The 16,467-nt window shown below is 40.9% G+C and overlaps 1 protein-coding gene across 1 annotated transcript in view; it reads left to right on the plus strand.

The window, feature by feature from the left end:
- The window catches only part of WRN (WRN RecQ like helicase), a 100,443-nt gene that overhangs the window by 8,269 nt on the left and 75,707 nt on the right, over positions 1-16,467 (plus strand). Inside the window, exons 6-12 of the mRNA XM_075262230.1 lie at positions 1,512-1,584; positions 3,303-3,417; positions 6,860-7,133; positions 11,881-11,949; positions 13,172-13,298; positions 14,020-14,095; positions 16,178-16,245. Of these exons, the coding sequence (XP_075118331.1) occupies positions 1,512-1,584; positions 3,303-3,417; positions 6,860-7,133; positions 11,881-11,949; positions 13,172-13,298; positions 14,020-14,095; positions 16,178-16,245 (802 nt within the window). The remainder of the gene's footprint in view (positions 1-1,511; positions 1,585-3,302; positions 3,418-6,859; positions 7,134-11,880; positions 11,950-13,171; positions 13,299-14,019; positions 14,096-16,177; positions 16,246-16,467) is intronic.

Below are 16,467 nucleotides of genomic sequence, written 5' to 3' on the forward strand. Positions count from 1 at the left end.
TGTACAGAAGAATTAAAATCATCTGGCTGAAGTGAAGTTTTACCTCAGATTTGAAGCACAACCAACTATGCTTCAAACCAGAAGATCATCAGGAAGCCGTAAACATATCACTGCTGAGAAACAAGTTATCATAGCAGCTCGCCTAAATCCTCTTTAGTCTCTGTCTCTGTTGTCACTAGCTATCGGTCACAGGGACTTGAAACCCTGAGACCAGTCTGCTTTATAACTATATAACTAGAATTTGATTCATTAAAAAATAAAAAAGGTGAAAAAATGCAGATTGAATTAATACTTTATACATTATGCTGCTCACATGCGGTCCAGATGCTACTATTACAATATACTTGCTCAAACTTTGAAATATTGGGCACCTCACACACATTGGACTCACACTGCATCCACTTTACTTATTAGGACATACTGCAAACATAACGCTTCACACATTAGGCACACTCCACACACAACTGTGCATACTCTGAACATGCTGAATAGATGCTGTGCTTTCATAAGACATGCTTCACATGACATACTGGAAACGAACAGCATCTACCACACATATATTTAAACATACTGCATACATGCAGCTTTCACATTGGACATACACTGCATGCAATTAGTTCTCACCTTGGACATCTTCCTCAAATATGTTCACATCTGGAATATTTGACATGCGTTGTATACATTGTACAGAAAGTGCTACTTACGGCAGGTTAACTTTTTTGCTCGGGTTTCTGTTCTTCCGGTCCAATTGGAGACCCAAAAAACGGAAACCCTATCTGCTTAGTAAGCGGTTACCCACAGACTAAAATGGGGTCTGCCAGGTTTCTGCCCAAAAAATGCAGAGAGAAGTGTCCTGCTTATAGGATTGGGAGACAGAATCTCTGAACGGTCTCACAGCGCAAGTGTGGACCCAAACTGACACAATGTGCATGTTCTTCATACCCTACACACCTATCACAAGCACTATAAACCTCTTGCTCCTTTATATTTTTAAGCCAGGCCCTTGATTGAGATAGACATCTCAAATAAATGTATTCTCGCTTTAAGTCTGCTTCACCCTCAAGAATAGCCCACGGTCATTAGTCTTTGTCTTCCCTATGGGCCTCTCTCATGCTGAGCCAGCTGCATAAGCCATATGTTCACCTTTAATAAATGATAAATCTCACCCCTAATCTGTCCAGGTTAACCCATAGACATTAGTCTTTGCCTCTCCTCTGTACCCCTGTGTGGCAGAACAGCAGCACATGCTGTATGTCTTCTCATATTAAATGATAACTATTTGCTCAACTCTAAATTATACCATAAGAATGTCAGCAAGTGCTTACCTGGCCAGCCTCTTGCATTTATTTACAAAGGTCAGTGAACTTTGAGGTGACTTCTAATATTTTTTTTAAGGGTACATTATTCTTTATAATGTATACTGAGAATGGTGACACTGCAAATTGTGAGGAAGACTGAGTATAATCTTATGCTGTTACAGAAAGTTGTGATATGGTCTTTATACTTTCTAGGCTGGACTTCTGATTTACCAAAAGTTGCAGAGCTTGAATGAGAAAGAGAAACTTGCTTTATCTATCACCACAGGTAAGTTTTACACTATACTACCTGTTCTCCATATGGTGCTTCTGTGTGGGTGTCATATCATATATTTTAGTATGTTAAGAGATACAGTCCTATGAAAAAGTTTGGGCACCCCTATTAATCTTAATCATTTTTAGTTCTAAATATTTTGGTGTTTGCAACAGCCATTTCAGTTTTATATATCTAATAACTGATGGACACAGTAATATTTCAGGATTGAAATGAGGTTTATTGTACTAACAGAAAATGTGCAATATGCATTAAACCAAAATTTGACCAGTGCAAAAGTATGGGCACCTCAACAGAAAAGTGACATTAATATTTAGTAGATCCTCCTTTTGCAAAGATAACAGCCTCTAGTCGCTTCCTGTAGCTTTTAATCAGTTCCTGGATCCTGGATGAAGGGATTTTGGACCATTCCTCTTTACAAAACAATTCAAGTTCAGTTAAGTTTGATGGTCGCCAAGCATGGACAGCCCGCTTCAAATCATCCCACAGATGTTCAATGATATTCAGGTCTGGGGACTGGGATGGCCATTCCAGAACATTGTACTTGTTCCTCTGCATAAATGCCTGAGTCGATTTGGAGCGGTGTTTTGGATCATTGTCTTGCTGAAATATCTATCCCCGGCGTAACTTCAACTTCGTCACTGATTCTTGAACATTATTCTCAAGAATCTGCTGATACTGAGTGGAATCCATGCGACCCTCAACTTTAACAAGATTCCCGGTGCCGGCATTGGCCACACAGCCCCAAAGCATGATGGAACTTCCACCAAATTTTACAGTGGGTAGCAAGTGTTTTTCTTGGAATGCTGTTTTTTTTTGGACGCCATGCATAACGCCTTTTTGTATGACCAAACAACTCAATCTTTGTTTCAACAGTCCACAGGCTTGTCCAAATGTACTTTTACATACCTAAGGGGGCTCTGTTTGTGGCGTGGTTGCAGAAACAGCTTGTTTCTCATCAATCTCCCATACAGCTTCTCCTTGTGCAAAGTGTGCTGTATTGTTGACCGATGCACAGTGACACCATCTGCAGCAAGATGATGCTGCAGCTCTTTGGAGGTGGTCTGTGGATTGTCCTTGACTGTTCTCACCATTCTTCTTCTCTGCCTTTCTGATATTTTTCTTGGCCTGCCACTTCTGGGCTTAACAAGAACTGTCCCTGTGGTCTTCCATTTCCTTACTATGTTCCTCACAGTGGAAACTGACAGGTTAAATCTCTGAGACAACGTTTTGTATCCTTCCCCTGAACAACTATGTTGAACAATCTTTGTTTTCAGATCATTTGAGAGCGGGCTGTCCATGCTCGGTGACCATCAAACTTAACTGAACTTGAATTGTTTTGTAAAGAGGAATGGTCCAAAATACCTTCATCCAGGATCCAGGAACTGATTAAAAGCTACAGGAAGCGACTAGAGGCTGTTATCTCTGCAAAAGGAGGATCTACTAAATATTAATGTCACTTTTCTGTTGAGGTGCCCATACTTTTGCACTGGTCAAATTTTGGTTTAATGCATATTGCACATTTTCTGTTAGTACAATAAACCTCATTTCAATCCTGAAATATTACTGTGTCCATCAGTTATTAGATATATCAAACTGAAATGGCTGCTGCAAACACCAAAATATTTAGAACTAAAAATGATTAAAATTAATAGGGGTGCCCAAACTTTTTCATAGGACTGTATATATCTCATAGAATTGATATTTCATAGGATTGAGTTCTGGATCGTGTGAGGTGAAAAACAAGTTGAACATTTTGTCACAGGAGCTCCTTGTTCTAGTGGATCAAGTCCCTGATAATTTCAACAACTCCAGAGATGCACAAAGGTAATATTCCAAGTATTATGTTGTATTAGTGATACAGTTTGTTTCGAGTATGTAAGTTTTTTTGCTTTCTGCAAAGAATGTATGTTCTTAAGGGCTTGTTCACACGGGCACAGAGGGGGCGGATTATGGTGCGGAATCCACGTCATAATCCGCCCCCTCACAATGGTGGTCTATGGATACCGCTAGCGGCATCAAAAAAGAAGCAAGCTGCCCTTTCTTCAGGCGGATTCCGTGGCTGAATCAGCCGCGGTGTCCACCTCGTGGCAGCACAGTCCGGACTGGGCTCATTCATTTGGGCCTAATCCGGAGCGGAAAGCCACGACGGGATGTGCACACGCAGATTTGTGTGTGAACTAAGCCTAATGGTTATATTTAATGTTCCATACAATGTACTGTGCAATGGTAAAAAAAAAATAAAAAAAAAAATTCAATCCTGCTACTGTTTCGTTGGCATAGCTTTTACTATGCACTTAAAGGGGGGATCCAGCTTCCAGAACTGATCTTCAAATATGTCAGCAGTTCTAAATCCTCACTGTTCCCTTGTGCAGCCTTTGCTTGGTTTTGTTTTACTTGCTGCTCCTTGTGTCACTGTTATTTACTGCTCCTTGTGTCACTGTTATTTACATGCAGTGAATCAAATTACATTTCCCATTATTTATCTGCCTACTCTCACTCTCTGTATTTGCTGCTCGTGGGGGAGCGGAGGGTCTAAGGGCCCGTGCACATGATGTAACGCGCCATTGATTCTGACACGTAAACTCATGTCAGAGTCAGCACTGCAAAACAGAATCTTATTAACTTCAATGGGTTCCTTCTTACGCGCGCTACACACTGAAATCAAAGGGAGGCTGTGAAGAGGTAAACTGTTTTGTGTTATGTTTCCATGTGATTTCCTCTATGTAACCTTAGTGGTGGTACAGGAGTCCCCAGGTCTGGTAATATCTCTGTATGAATGTTCTATTACTGCTTCTTATTTCTTTCTTTCCTCATTAGGCTGGCCACCTAATGCTCTATTTTCCTACTATTTCTTGTCTTACCATCTGGGAACAATATACTAACACTAAGTAACTGTTCACATTAACATGGATTTATAAAGTGTTTTTTTTTTTTTGTATATTTACCTGCAGTAGTGGAGTTGCACTTGGGTGTGTCTGCCCTGATCTTATAAGAGGCAAGTCTGCAGCAACTCCAGGGTTTTATAGGGACAACTGCAGAGGATTATGGGAAATGTCTAAGGTATAAAATGATTCCAATTCCCAGAAAGCTGGGTGAGTGTTGGTGAAGTTCACATGGTGAATAGTTTGTGAGACTACAGCAGCCTGAGGTACAAGGTGTTTGTTGTACACATTATGGAGATTTTCTGAAGAATTATTTTTTTTTGTTAAAACTGGACTTCCTGAAATAAACTCCTTGGATTCTTTTCATCATTCAAGACCTGATTGTTTTTTTGAAAAATCCCATGCTTCACAGAGGCTTTTTAACCCATTGATTTCAATGTGTTACGAGCGTTAAATGGAACCCATTGAAGTCAATGGGATTCTGTTTTGAAGTGCTGATTCTGACACGAGTTTATGTGTCAGAATCAATGCCGCGTTACATCGTGTGCACGGGCCCTAAAAGTGATCTTGCAAATGAAGTGAGCTTGCACATCACAGCATCATGTGAACAGATGTGGGAGTGATTTATTACCTGCAATTTCATTGGAGGAGACAGTGGAGAAAGAGTGAGTACACAGAGTGAGAGCAGGCAGATGAATCGTGGGAAATGTAGTTTTTCCACAGATGCACTGCATGTAAATAATAGTGATACAAGGAGCAGCAAGTAAAATAAAGCAAAAGCTGCCTAAGGGAACAGTGAGGAATTTAGCACTTCTCTCCTTGTATTTGAAGATAATTTTTGGAAGTTGGATTACCCCTTTAAAGTCAACTGGTTTCATATATTCTTCTGGTCAGGACAGTTATTAGACTACTAAATGTATATAGTTTTATTTCTTATAAAATATAAAAACTTTTTTTCTTAAAAATACATTTTTGCCAGACAAGCTCTAGTTTTTAGACTTGATAGTCCGATGTTTAGATGGATCAGTCATGTGTGCCAGTATATGATTGCTCTTTGGTGACTTTGAAGTGCCTGCTCTCCTTCTTTTTGTAGCTAGACATCTTGAAGGGCAGTGTCCCAAGTGAATATAACTGTTTGTCAGTGTTTTTTTTTTTTGTACAATTGTAAATGAATAAACTATTAAAGGGGTTGTCAGGGATAACTAGAAATCCCTACACTAATCTAAACACCCTTCTAATTTACAAATAACATAATTTATCAAAAAATGGATAGTTACCCATATCCATTTTTGATAAATTATGTTATTTAGAAAGTAGGGACATTTTCTGATTATCCGGTGACGATCCGTTTCCAGAAATGGATAGTCACCGTCACTACTACTCTTCCCTCCCCCCCCCATCCACCCCTTTATACTTACCCTCCAGGCTCCTCACTCTGTAATGATTCTGCAGGGTGCGCGCTCTTCTCCACTGTGCGCGCCGCTACCGGTAATTCACCTCTACTGCACATCCGCACATGCACAGTAGGTGTGGATAATCGCTGGAGGAGAAGACTGAATCAGTACAGGAGGAGGAGGGGACATCTCACAGGAAGAAACGTGGAGTGTAAGTGTATAATGTGGGTGGAGGGTTGGGCTGAGTAGTTAAGGAAGGGCAGGGTAGCTAGAGAGACGGGGAGGGGGTTGTATGGCGGGGGAAGTGAGGAAGGAGGGGGGAGTAAGGTGAGATGGGTTAGTGTGGAAGTTATATAGCAGGAAGCTGAGGCAAGTTAACAAATGCAGAAGATACCAGGAGCTCCCAGAGATGCCCAGAAATCACTAAAAACACAGATAAAGGTATATGGGTGCATTTATTAACCTTACATTAACATTACCGTAATTAACATTAGTAGCACTATCAGACTTTAAAAAAACAAAATATTTTTTGCCTGGAAAAGTCCTTTAATAGAGATGAGCGAACACTATTTGAAACAGCCGTTTCGAATAGCACGCTCCCATAGAAATGAATGGAAGCAGCCGGCACGCAGACTTTGCCGGTGGCCGGCCGCTTAACCCCCCACGTGCTGGCTACGTCCATTCATTTCTATGGGAGCGTGCTATTCGAAACGGCTGTTTCAAATAGTGTTCGCTCATCTCTATCCTTTTAGTATTTTGTTTTGTACTAGGCCACAAATTACCTGACTATCTCTTGTGTCTTGATCTGCCTGTTGTCATCCTCTGTTTGGAGGTGTCCATTGTAATATCTTATCCTCGGTACAGTTATGACATATCTGCATTGAGCTGCTTTTGGCTACTGTTTTAACCAGGCAGCCGAACTCTAGATAGAGTTTCTGTAGAGACTCCTTGTTTGGAGCAGACTGACTTGTTTGCATATTTTATTCACAGAACTGAAGATATCCTTGCTGAACTTTCTTCAGGCCTAGAAGACTTAAGAAACATTATTGCAGAGGCTTCTAAAGATCATAAAAATAGTGCAAAAGAGGAACCTTTAGGTCAAGGTGATGTCCACTCAGCAAGCATAGAGGAAGAATATATAGAAGGGAAAATTGGCAAATGTAATGAGGATACTAAAATCCATCAAATAGATACTTCAGATCAACCATCACATTGGAATCTTATGACTGAGGAAGAAGAGAATAAAGAAACAATAAAGTTTGAGGTAATAATTGCATTTTTTAACCTATCCTTGACTCATTCTTCTCTTGCAAGTTTCAGTATTATGAAGGATAAAGATGGTTCTCCAACAAACCACATCTTTCACACCTATTAAAGTGCTTATTCTGATTGTAAGTAAAGAAAAATATTGCACAACTCAAAGCTCTTCAAGTCTATGTAAACCTGAAGTTCAGAACAGCCATAACCCAGGATGGAAATACAGTGCCTTGCAAAAGTATTCATTCCCCTTGAACTTATTCACATTTTGTCACCTTACAACCACAAATTTAAATGTATTTTATTGAGATTTTAAGTGATAGACCAACACAATGTAGCAGATAATTGTGAAGTGGAGCGAAAATGATACATGGTTTTCAAAATTTTAATCAAATAATCTCAATCTACGTTGTAGAACCACATTTCGCTGCATTTATGATGTCTCTTTCAGCTTTGCGCATCTAGAAACTGAGATTCTTTGCAAAATGGCTCAAACTCAGCCATTGGATGGATGGAGAGCATCTGTGGCAAGGCTGCCGTTCAATGGGATTTACGTCTGGACTTTGACTGAGCCATTCTATCACATGAATATTCTTTGATCAAAACCATTCCACTGTAGCCCTGGCTGTATGTTTCTCCTTCCCAGCCTCAAGTCTTTTGCAGCCTCCAACGGGTTTTCTTCCAGGATTGCCCTGTATTTAGCTCCATCCATCTTCCCATCAACTCTGACCAGCTCCCCTGTTTCTGCTGAATGGTGTGTTCAGGGTGATGAGTAGTCTTACTTTTCCGCCACACATAGTGCTTTGCATTTAGGCTAAAAAGTTCAACTTTGATCTCATCTGACCAGAGCACATGTTCCACATGTTTTCTATGTCTCCTATATGACTTGCAGTTCCTCCAGAGTAGCCATGGGCCTCTTGGCTGCTTCTGTGACCAGTGCTCACCTTGCTTGATCTGTTACTTTAGGTGGAAGGCCATGTCTTGGTAGGTTTGCAGTTGTAGAGTATTTTTTCAGTTTTAGGATGATGTATTGAACAGTGCTCCTTGAGATACTCAAAGCTTGAGATATGTTTTTATAACCTAACCCTACTTTAAACTTCTCCACAAATTTATCTGTGACCTGTCTGGGGAGTTCCTTGATCTTCATGATGCTGTTTGTTCACTAGTGTTCTCTAACAAACCACTGAGGTCTTCACAGAACAGGTGTATTTATACTGAGACTAAATTACAAACAGCTAGACTCTATTAACCAATTAAATGACTTCTAAAGGCAATTGATTGCATTGGATTTTACTTAGGGCTATCAGAGTGTAGGGGGGTGAATACTTTTGCACATCACACTTTTTAGATTTTTATTTGATTGAAATTTTGAAAATCATGTAACATTATCATTCCACTTCACAATTATCTGCTACTTTGTGTTGGTCTTTCCCTTAAAATCTCAATAAAATACATTTGAGGTTTTTTTTTCTTGTTGTAAGGTGACAAAATGTGCAAACGTGCAAGGGGTAGGAATACTTTTGCAAGCCACTGCAGGTTAAAATCACTCAGTGGATAACCTAAATCAGCCATACACATTAGATAGCTTTTGATTGACTATCTCAGCCTACTCCTCTATGCAGATGCTCACTTTGATCCAGCAGTGCACGCATGCATACTGAACTGGGAGGGGGGGAAAGCTAGCGCCATGCATTTCATCTCCAGGGGCAAAGCCTCCATACACATTAAATGGCTGGTCAAAACCTTCCAAAACTGTGGGCGGTATATTTTGGAAAAATTTGTATGTTACAATGCTGGTCATATTGCATCCTTGAGGTGGGAGTACACCTAAAATGGATTGAAACAAAATATTACAAGTTTTAAAATCATTTTATTACAAAATAGTTTCTGCTTGGGCTGTTATCTCTTTACAATATAAATGTACATCGCCTTTGAACAGGCGAGACTGATTGATAGCCATACTTCTGCAGTTATAGTTGGGAACTATTTGATTTAAGAGAGAGAGACTAGAAGGGGAATTATCATAATAATAATAATAATAATAAGAAGAAGAAGAAATACAATAACACATTTAAAATTGGTTGTTTTTTTAATGTAGCTCCCTGCCACTTTTTGTCTCCAGCATATGGATGACATTTGTTCATATCTTGTCCACATTTCTGCTACTGTAGAACTAGTGTCTAACCTGCTTTGATTACTAATTATGTGACCCCGTTCTTAAAGCGGTTTTCCCATATTTAAATTTGTAGATGATTAGTAGAGGACCATATTATTCTGTGTGGGGGCCACTGTGGAACATATTTTACTGTGCGGGGGCGACTGTGGAAAATATTTTATTGTGCGACGGCCACTGTGGAGGATTATACTCTTTATGAATGTGTGTATTGTGGGGAAGGTAGCTCGGTAGCAGCAATAGTACAGACCCAACCAGTCAGAGACAGGGACACAAAATGTGGTGCAAACAGGTTTACTTAGAAAAAAAACAAACAAATGGCAAAATAAATAAATATTCACGTCAGGTACAAAAATAAGCAAAATCAAATGCAGCCAATGCAGGCAAAAGCGAAAACAAAACTCTTGCTCGTCCGAGCTCTAACTAATACAGAGTACGGCTAACCATACATGTGACTTACTTCTGGCCACACGATCAAACAAAGCACAACAAGTCCTAGCATGGTCTCACCAAAACTCAACTCTCCAAGACAGACTCAGGCACCTCCTCCCACTCCCAGTATCTGCCCTGAAGTGCAGACACTGCAGCCTTTATGGCCGAGTAATGAGCCTAGGACCCAGACCTGGGGCTGAAACCTAGTCCTGCACTGCACTACACATATGTCAGGAATCTGGGGGAGATATACTGTGGCTCTAGCACTCTGCCTGTCACCTTTCTCACAGGGTATATAAATATATTTACCAAATGCCAAAATAGCATAATTCATTGTTGTCCTGAAGCTTTCTCAGTGTGACTGTAATGATGATGTATGGAAGTGAATACAATATTACAGCCAGTGGAGAAGGTTATTGAGTGAGAATTAGGAGTCTAAAGATGGCTTCTGAGGGTATAGTGGGCAGGCTAGCTAGAGAAACAGAAAGGGAGAAATGAATCAGCTGTGAGTGCAGACCAAGGAATCAAGAGAGTTATTGGAACAGCAAGATGCCAATGTAAACAAATGCAAAGGGTGGCAGAAACTCCCAGAATCACTCAAAACACTGCTAAAGGTATTTGAGTGTACCTATTAATCTATTAATAACACTAAGGGGGAGTTCACACGGAGTAAAGTGCCGCGTGATGTGTCATGTATACGCCGCGTGAGATTTTGCGGGCCGTATACGCTCCCATTGATTTCAATGGGAGCTGGGATCGTATACGTGGCGCTATTTTGCGGCCGCAAACTCACGGCCGCAAAATAGCGCCGCGTGTACGATCCTAGCTCCCATCACACGGCACTTTACTCCGTGTGAACTCCCCCTAGCAGACCTTTTTTTGTAAATAAATTTTTTGCCCAGAAAACCCCTTTAAAGGGATCCTATCATTCAATCACTTTTTTTTTCTAACACGTCGGAATAGCCTTAGGAAAGGCAATTCGTCTCCTACCTTTCGTTGTCTTCTCCACGGCGGCGTTCGCCTAAAATCCCGTTTTTTTCGGTATGTAAATGAGTTCTTTCGCAGTGGGTGCGTCCCCAATGCTGCCAGAGAACTCTCCAGCGCCGCTACCATCTTCTTCTGCAGCAAGGTCTTCACCGCGGCTTTTAACTTCTAGGCCTCGGGCCTAGGGCAAGCCGACTGTGACAATACTATGTAAGTGCCAATTTTTCTTGTGGCCGCGAGCATGCACAGTCAGCTTGTCCTAGGCCCGAGGCCTAGAAGTTACAAGCGGCTACCAGAAGAAGATGTGGTGCAGAAGAAGGTAGAAGTGGCGCTGGAGAGTTCTCTCGCAGCATTGGCGACGCCCCCACTGCTGTTTGAGCGCTGGGGACCGCCCCCAGTGCTGCAAAAGATCTCATTTACACACCGAGAAAAAACAGGATTTTAGGCAAATGGCTGCGCAGAGAAGACAACGAAAGGTAGGAGACGAGTAGCCTTTCTTAAGGCTATTCTGACGTGTTAGTTAGAAAAAAAGTGATTGGATGATAGGATCCCTTTAGGCCGGGGCCCCACAGGATGTAAATGCCGCGATTTCCCCGCAGCGGAGACGCTGCGGGAAAAATCTCGGCATTTTACAATGCAAGCAAAGGGGATAGGATACATGCGAATCCTATGCCCACTTTGCGGAAGAAATCGCAGCGTGGACACACTGCGATTTGCAAAGCCGTTGCAGCATGTCAATTATATCTACGGAAACGCCGGCAACTTTCCCGTAGATATAATGTTAAGAGAAAGTCTGCAGAGGAAAACTTTGTGAACTTTCTCTTAAAAGCGCTGCGGAAGGAACCGCAGTGCGTTCACACTGCGATTACGGCCCATGGGGCCTTAGCCTTAAGATCATTTTTAAAATTGTATTAATGTTTAAAAATGTATTAATGTTCACCATTTTGGCACTAAATGTTGATGTATAAATGCAAACCATTATGCAAGTAATGTAGTATGAAAAAATTATCTAACTTTATTAAACTGCATGTCATTCTGATATATTTGCCACCTACTTTGATGTGGGGATGGAATCCTGTGAAAATATATTTCTCCTCTGTGTGTCTTCTCTTGTTCAAAATTAGTTTATCAAGATATCTTATTTTATCATGTTTATTAATGATAGGATAACGAGGAACTTGAACAGTCATATGTATTTGGTAGTGATGAAGAATTTGAGACAGAGATGCTTAAGGTAGGAGTTTTTTTTTTGTTCTCTCAGTTAAGCATTTACTGTTTTTTTATGCATGGTTTACAGACTAAGGCTGCCTTCACACGGAGTAACGCCAGCTGCCATTCACAGCCGTACACGCGAGCGCTGCGGAAGGCTCACAAACACTTCCCATTCACTTCAATGGGAGCGCTCGTAACGCCGGCTTTACGAGCGCTCCCATTGAAGTGAATGGGAAGTGTTCGGGAGCCTTCCGCAGCGCTCGCGTGTACGGCTGTGAATGAAGCCCGGCGTTACTCCGTGTGAAGGCAGCCTTATACTAATACAGGGATGGTCACATTTGTGGCTCCTTTCCATCAATCCTCCACTGCCAGCCACAGGGTATCCACCCTAACACACAGTAGGTGTGTATAAAGGTAGTCAAGACCCATAAGTACCTGGGCTGATCACCTAGATGTGCTGCACAGAAAGTGCCACAGCAGGCTCTACCTGCTCAGGAGGCTGAGGGCCTTTGGAGTCCAGGAGGCACTTCTTAGAGCCTTTTTCAACTCTGGTAGCATCAGCCATCTTTTTTGTTGTGGCCTTACTCTCAACCGCGGTCAAGCTGTATAATCAACATCAGGCTAAGCGGAGATCACTCCGTACAGAGAACTAACTGCATTTTTTTTCTTTCTTTTTCTGACTCCTAGTATCTTTTTATCTTCTATTCTGAGCTTTGTATGTGTCTTTATTTCTTGTACTATTACTGTATTATCCATGCTGCTGTAACACACAATTTCTTCATGGTGGGACTATTAAACTATTATTATCTTATCTATCTTAACTTATTACTGAAATTTAGAAAGGCACAAAATCCCAAAAAGTATTGTGTGAACCCAGCTTGTAGGTAGCAGGATTCGGCTACATGCATGCTTTATATTTAAGTCTTAAACTAAGGAGATGCTTAGATGTGTGGAAAAAAAAATTGGATTTTTTAATTGAGTTGATTTGCAAAGTTTTTTTTTTTACTTTTGTTTCATACTTTGTATCTCTGAAAGGAAATGGGTTGCATTTTTTTTCTTTTAATGCAAGCCTGTTATAAGTGGTTGCTTTTGTTTGCTATGTGGAACTATGCAGTGGGGTTGTCTTTCATCACAATCTAATGGTCACTGAAATTGACTATATGGCCAGACCATCCTACCTAATAAAGAATATTTACAATAAAGAGTAATAAATATTTTCTATTTTTTGAAATTTTTTTGTTTAGTCTGTAGAAGTCGTGGAAAAAAGTCCAGAATCATTCTCGACAAGCTCTTCCAATAGTAAAGTAGACATTAACACTGTGGATGAGGAAGAAGATGAAGGTATAGAAGAGGAGGAAGATGATGAATGGGGTATGAACTACTACTAAATTATTTTGGTTTTATTTTCAGTGATGCTGTGTTTTTATCAAAGCATTTCCTTCTCTAAAAGCAACTTAATCTGACTATATTGGCTACTCACTGGAAATACCTGACAGCAGACACAGGATAACGAATGACACTACCTACTGACAGGGTGTCCTGTTGGGTGGTGGACATGCTGTGAATGCTACAAATAGGGCAATATTACTTCATCTGTTATGGACAGGGTGAAGGGAACAACTTGTGGTTTTTGTTAGGCCAGGTAAGAAAAGTACAAAATTTCAATCTTGTGCGCAGATCATGTTAAAGGCCTTGTCACATGTCGTTATTTTGGTATCTGTGTTTGTAATCCAAAACCAAGAGTGGAGTGATAAGGTATAATGGATGGATTTACTGGTTTTAGCTTACAGACAAATCATGGGATAGATCTGTGACATATATAAGACCTTTGATTACAACTTGTGTACATGACTTTTCGGACATTATAGGGTTACGTCTGTAGTTGTAGTGGCCATTGTGTCATCTAGTTCTCTCTTTTCACAGTGTAAGATTGTGAGCAACAGTTCAATTCGATGTGGTCTATCTTTCACACAATCCAAACCTGTAATAATAATAAAATATTGTAGGTGAGAAATGACTTTTAATTGGTTGAGATGGCATGGAAAATAAGTAAGTGATGTTAATTATACCTTTTTCTCCATTTTCCGAGAAGATCCAGCTCTTCCTGAACCAAATGTGCATCAGATATCTTGCTTGAAAACCTATTTTGGCCATTCAAGTTTTAAGCCGTAAGTACAACTTGGGGGCAATTTATAATAAGAAAAACTCATAGCATATTGAGACAACTGTAAACAGTAAATGTACTTACCGTATTTTTCGGACTATAAGACGCACTTTTTTTCCCCCAAATTTCGGAGGAAAATGAAGGTGCGTCTTATAGTCTGAATGTGGGTTTGCAGCATGGCCGCGCTACTACTACCGCTGGTTTTCTTCAGCGGCAGTAGCGCGGCAATCCGCAGGCCCCGGCAGCTAAGACAGTCCCCGGCATCTGCTGTAATAGACCGGCGGATGCCGGGGAGTGTCTTAGCTGCCGGGGCCTGTAGATTGCCGCGCTACTGCCACCACTGGTTTTCTTCAGCGGCAGGAGTGTGACAATACTGCAGGCCCCGGCAGCTAAGACACTCCCCGGCATCCGCCGGTCTATTACAGCAGATGCCGGGGACTGTCTTAGCTGCCGGGGCCTGCGGATTGCCGCGCTACTGCCACTGAAGAAAACCAGCGGTGGCAGTAGCACGGCCATGCTGCAAACCCACTGCTCCTCCGCAGGTCCCGACAGTTAGTTAGCCCCCCCCCCCGGCCTCATACCTTTAGTGATGCAGGCCGGCTCCTGCACGGCGAGGCCGCAGGAGCCGGCCTGTTCCGATGACAGCTGGGAGCCTAATGAAGGCTCCGAGGCCTGTCATAGATATATATTACTATCGCGGCTGGTCTATGACCCTCCGCGATAGTAATGTATAGAATCTCCCATAGACGGCAATACACTTGTATTGCCGTCTATGGGACTTGCAATCAAATGATTGCAGGTTCAAGCCCCCTAGGCGGGGGATATTAAAATAGTAAAAAAAAAAACAAAAAAACACTTAAAAAAAATATAATAAAAAATAAAATAAATAAAAGTTCACCTCCTTTCCCTAGAATACATATAAAAGTATAACATTACTGTGAAACATATACATTAGGTATCCCTGTGTCTGAAAATGCCCGGTCTACACCTGGCCCCACAAAAAAAACGCCCTATACATCCCCGTACAGCTGCAGGGTCACCTGTCAATGTGGCCTTGCAGCTGTTCCAAAACTACAACTCCCATATATTAAATATTTTACCATTTTTTGCCTGAAAATTTTTTTTCCCTATTTTTCTCCTCTAAAACCTGGGTGCGTCTTATAGTCCGAAAAATACGGTAGATTCTGTTCTTGCTTGTGACATAGCGGTCAATGGGGAATTTACATTCCTTGTGGATCTTGCGTACTAAGAAAATGAATTGAATAGTTGTATATTGATAAATTCCTTTTATTACAGTGGAAGGTGGAACTTTAAATTAAGCAATGAAATAGACTTTTATCAGTGTGTCTTAGAAAAGTTGATTGTAATTTCCTTTTAAAAGGAAAATATTCAGTTGAATTTGTTTTCGGGCTTTGTGTATAGAATTTCTAGTAAATTCTGGTTTTGAAGCTGATGAATAGAAAAAGACCCTTTAACATTAAAAATGGTTTAGTAATTTTCACCAAAGCAGGGTTCACACTAGCGTCGGTGTCTGACAGCTAGTGTCCTATGCTAATGTACGCGGAAGATTTTAGCATCGGACACTATCTGCGTCCGTTACAATTTGCAATTTGTGTCCTCATAGTAGATCTCTAGGGAAAATTTACACTTTATTATTTTGCTTTAGTTTTTACTGTAATTGGGGCATATGTAGTATCCCCAGTCATAGGAGAGAACAGTTATCTTAGTCACTGACAGAGCTAAGTGTTTCCTAAGCCCCAACAGCTCTGTAGTGGTGGGAGTTGCCTATCTATCAGGTGATCACCAGATCCATTAGGATCAGTGGCTCTGACACTTCTTGATTTCAGCTCTCAACAGTGGGATATTTGTAGAGACAGCCGTTTTCAATGCCAGTCTTCAAATCCTTGGCACCAACAGAAAAGTCACCTTGTTAATGGACATGTGTGGTGTGCCGACATAAAGACCAGCACCAAGCACTGTATATATATATATAAGTGGTTAATTTATGTTGGGAAGGAGAGAAGAGGTTATTAGTGTTTAATATTTGTTTATATCAAACTGAATTTTTTTTTTTTTTAACTCACAGAGTTCAATGGAAAGTTATCCATTCCATTTTAAAAGAAAGACGAGACAACCTTGTTGTCATGGCTACAGGTAAAATCTTTTTATCATTCACTAATACCTTGTCCATTTTAATGTTCATATATTTTTACACTACAAGATTTTGCATAGGGCGAATAGAGCATGGTTGCAATATATGACCAAGACCTGCTAAGAATAGGTCAGACCTGCTACGGATAGCAAAATAACCCACACAGAGCACAATCAAATGGATGGGCGTTTTTTGAGGTATGATGAAAGGGGTGCTCAGAGACT

This window comes from Leptodactylus fuscus, chromosome 1 (genome assembly GCF_031893055.1).
Source record: "Leptodactylus fuscus isolate aLepFus1 chromosome 1, aLepFus1.hap2, whole genome shotgun sequence".
NCBI lineage: Eukaryota > Metazoa > Chordata > Amphibia > Anura > Leptodactylidae > Leptodactylus > Leptodactylus fuscus.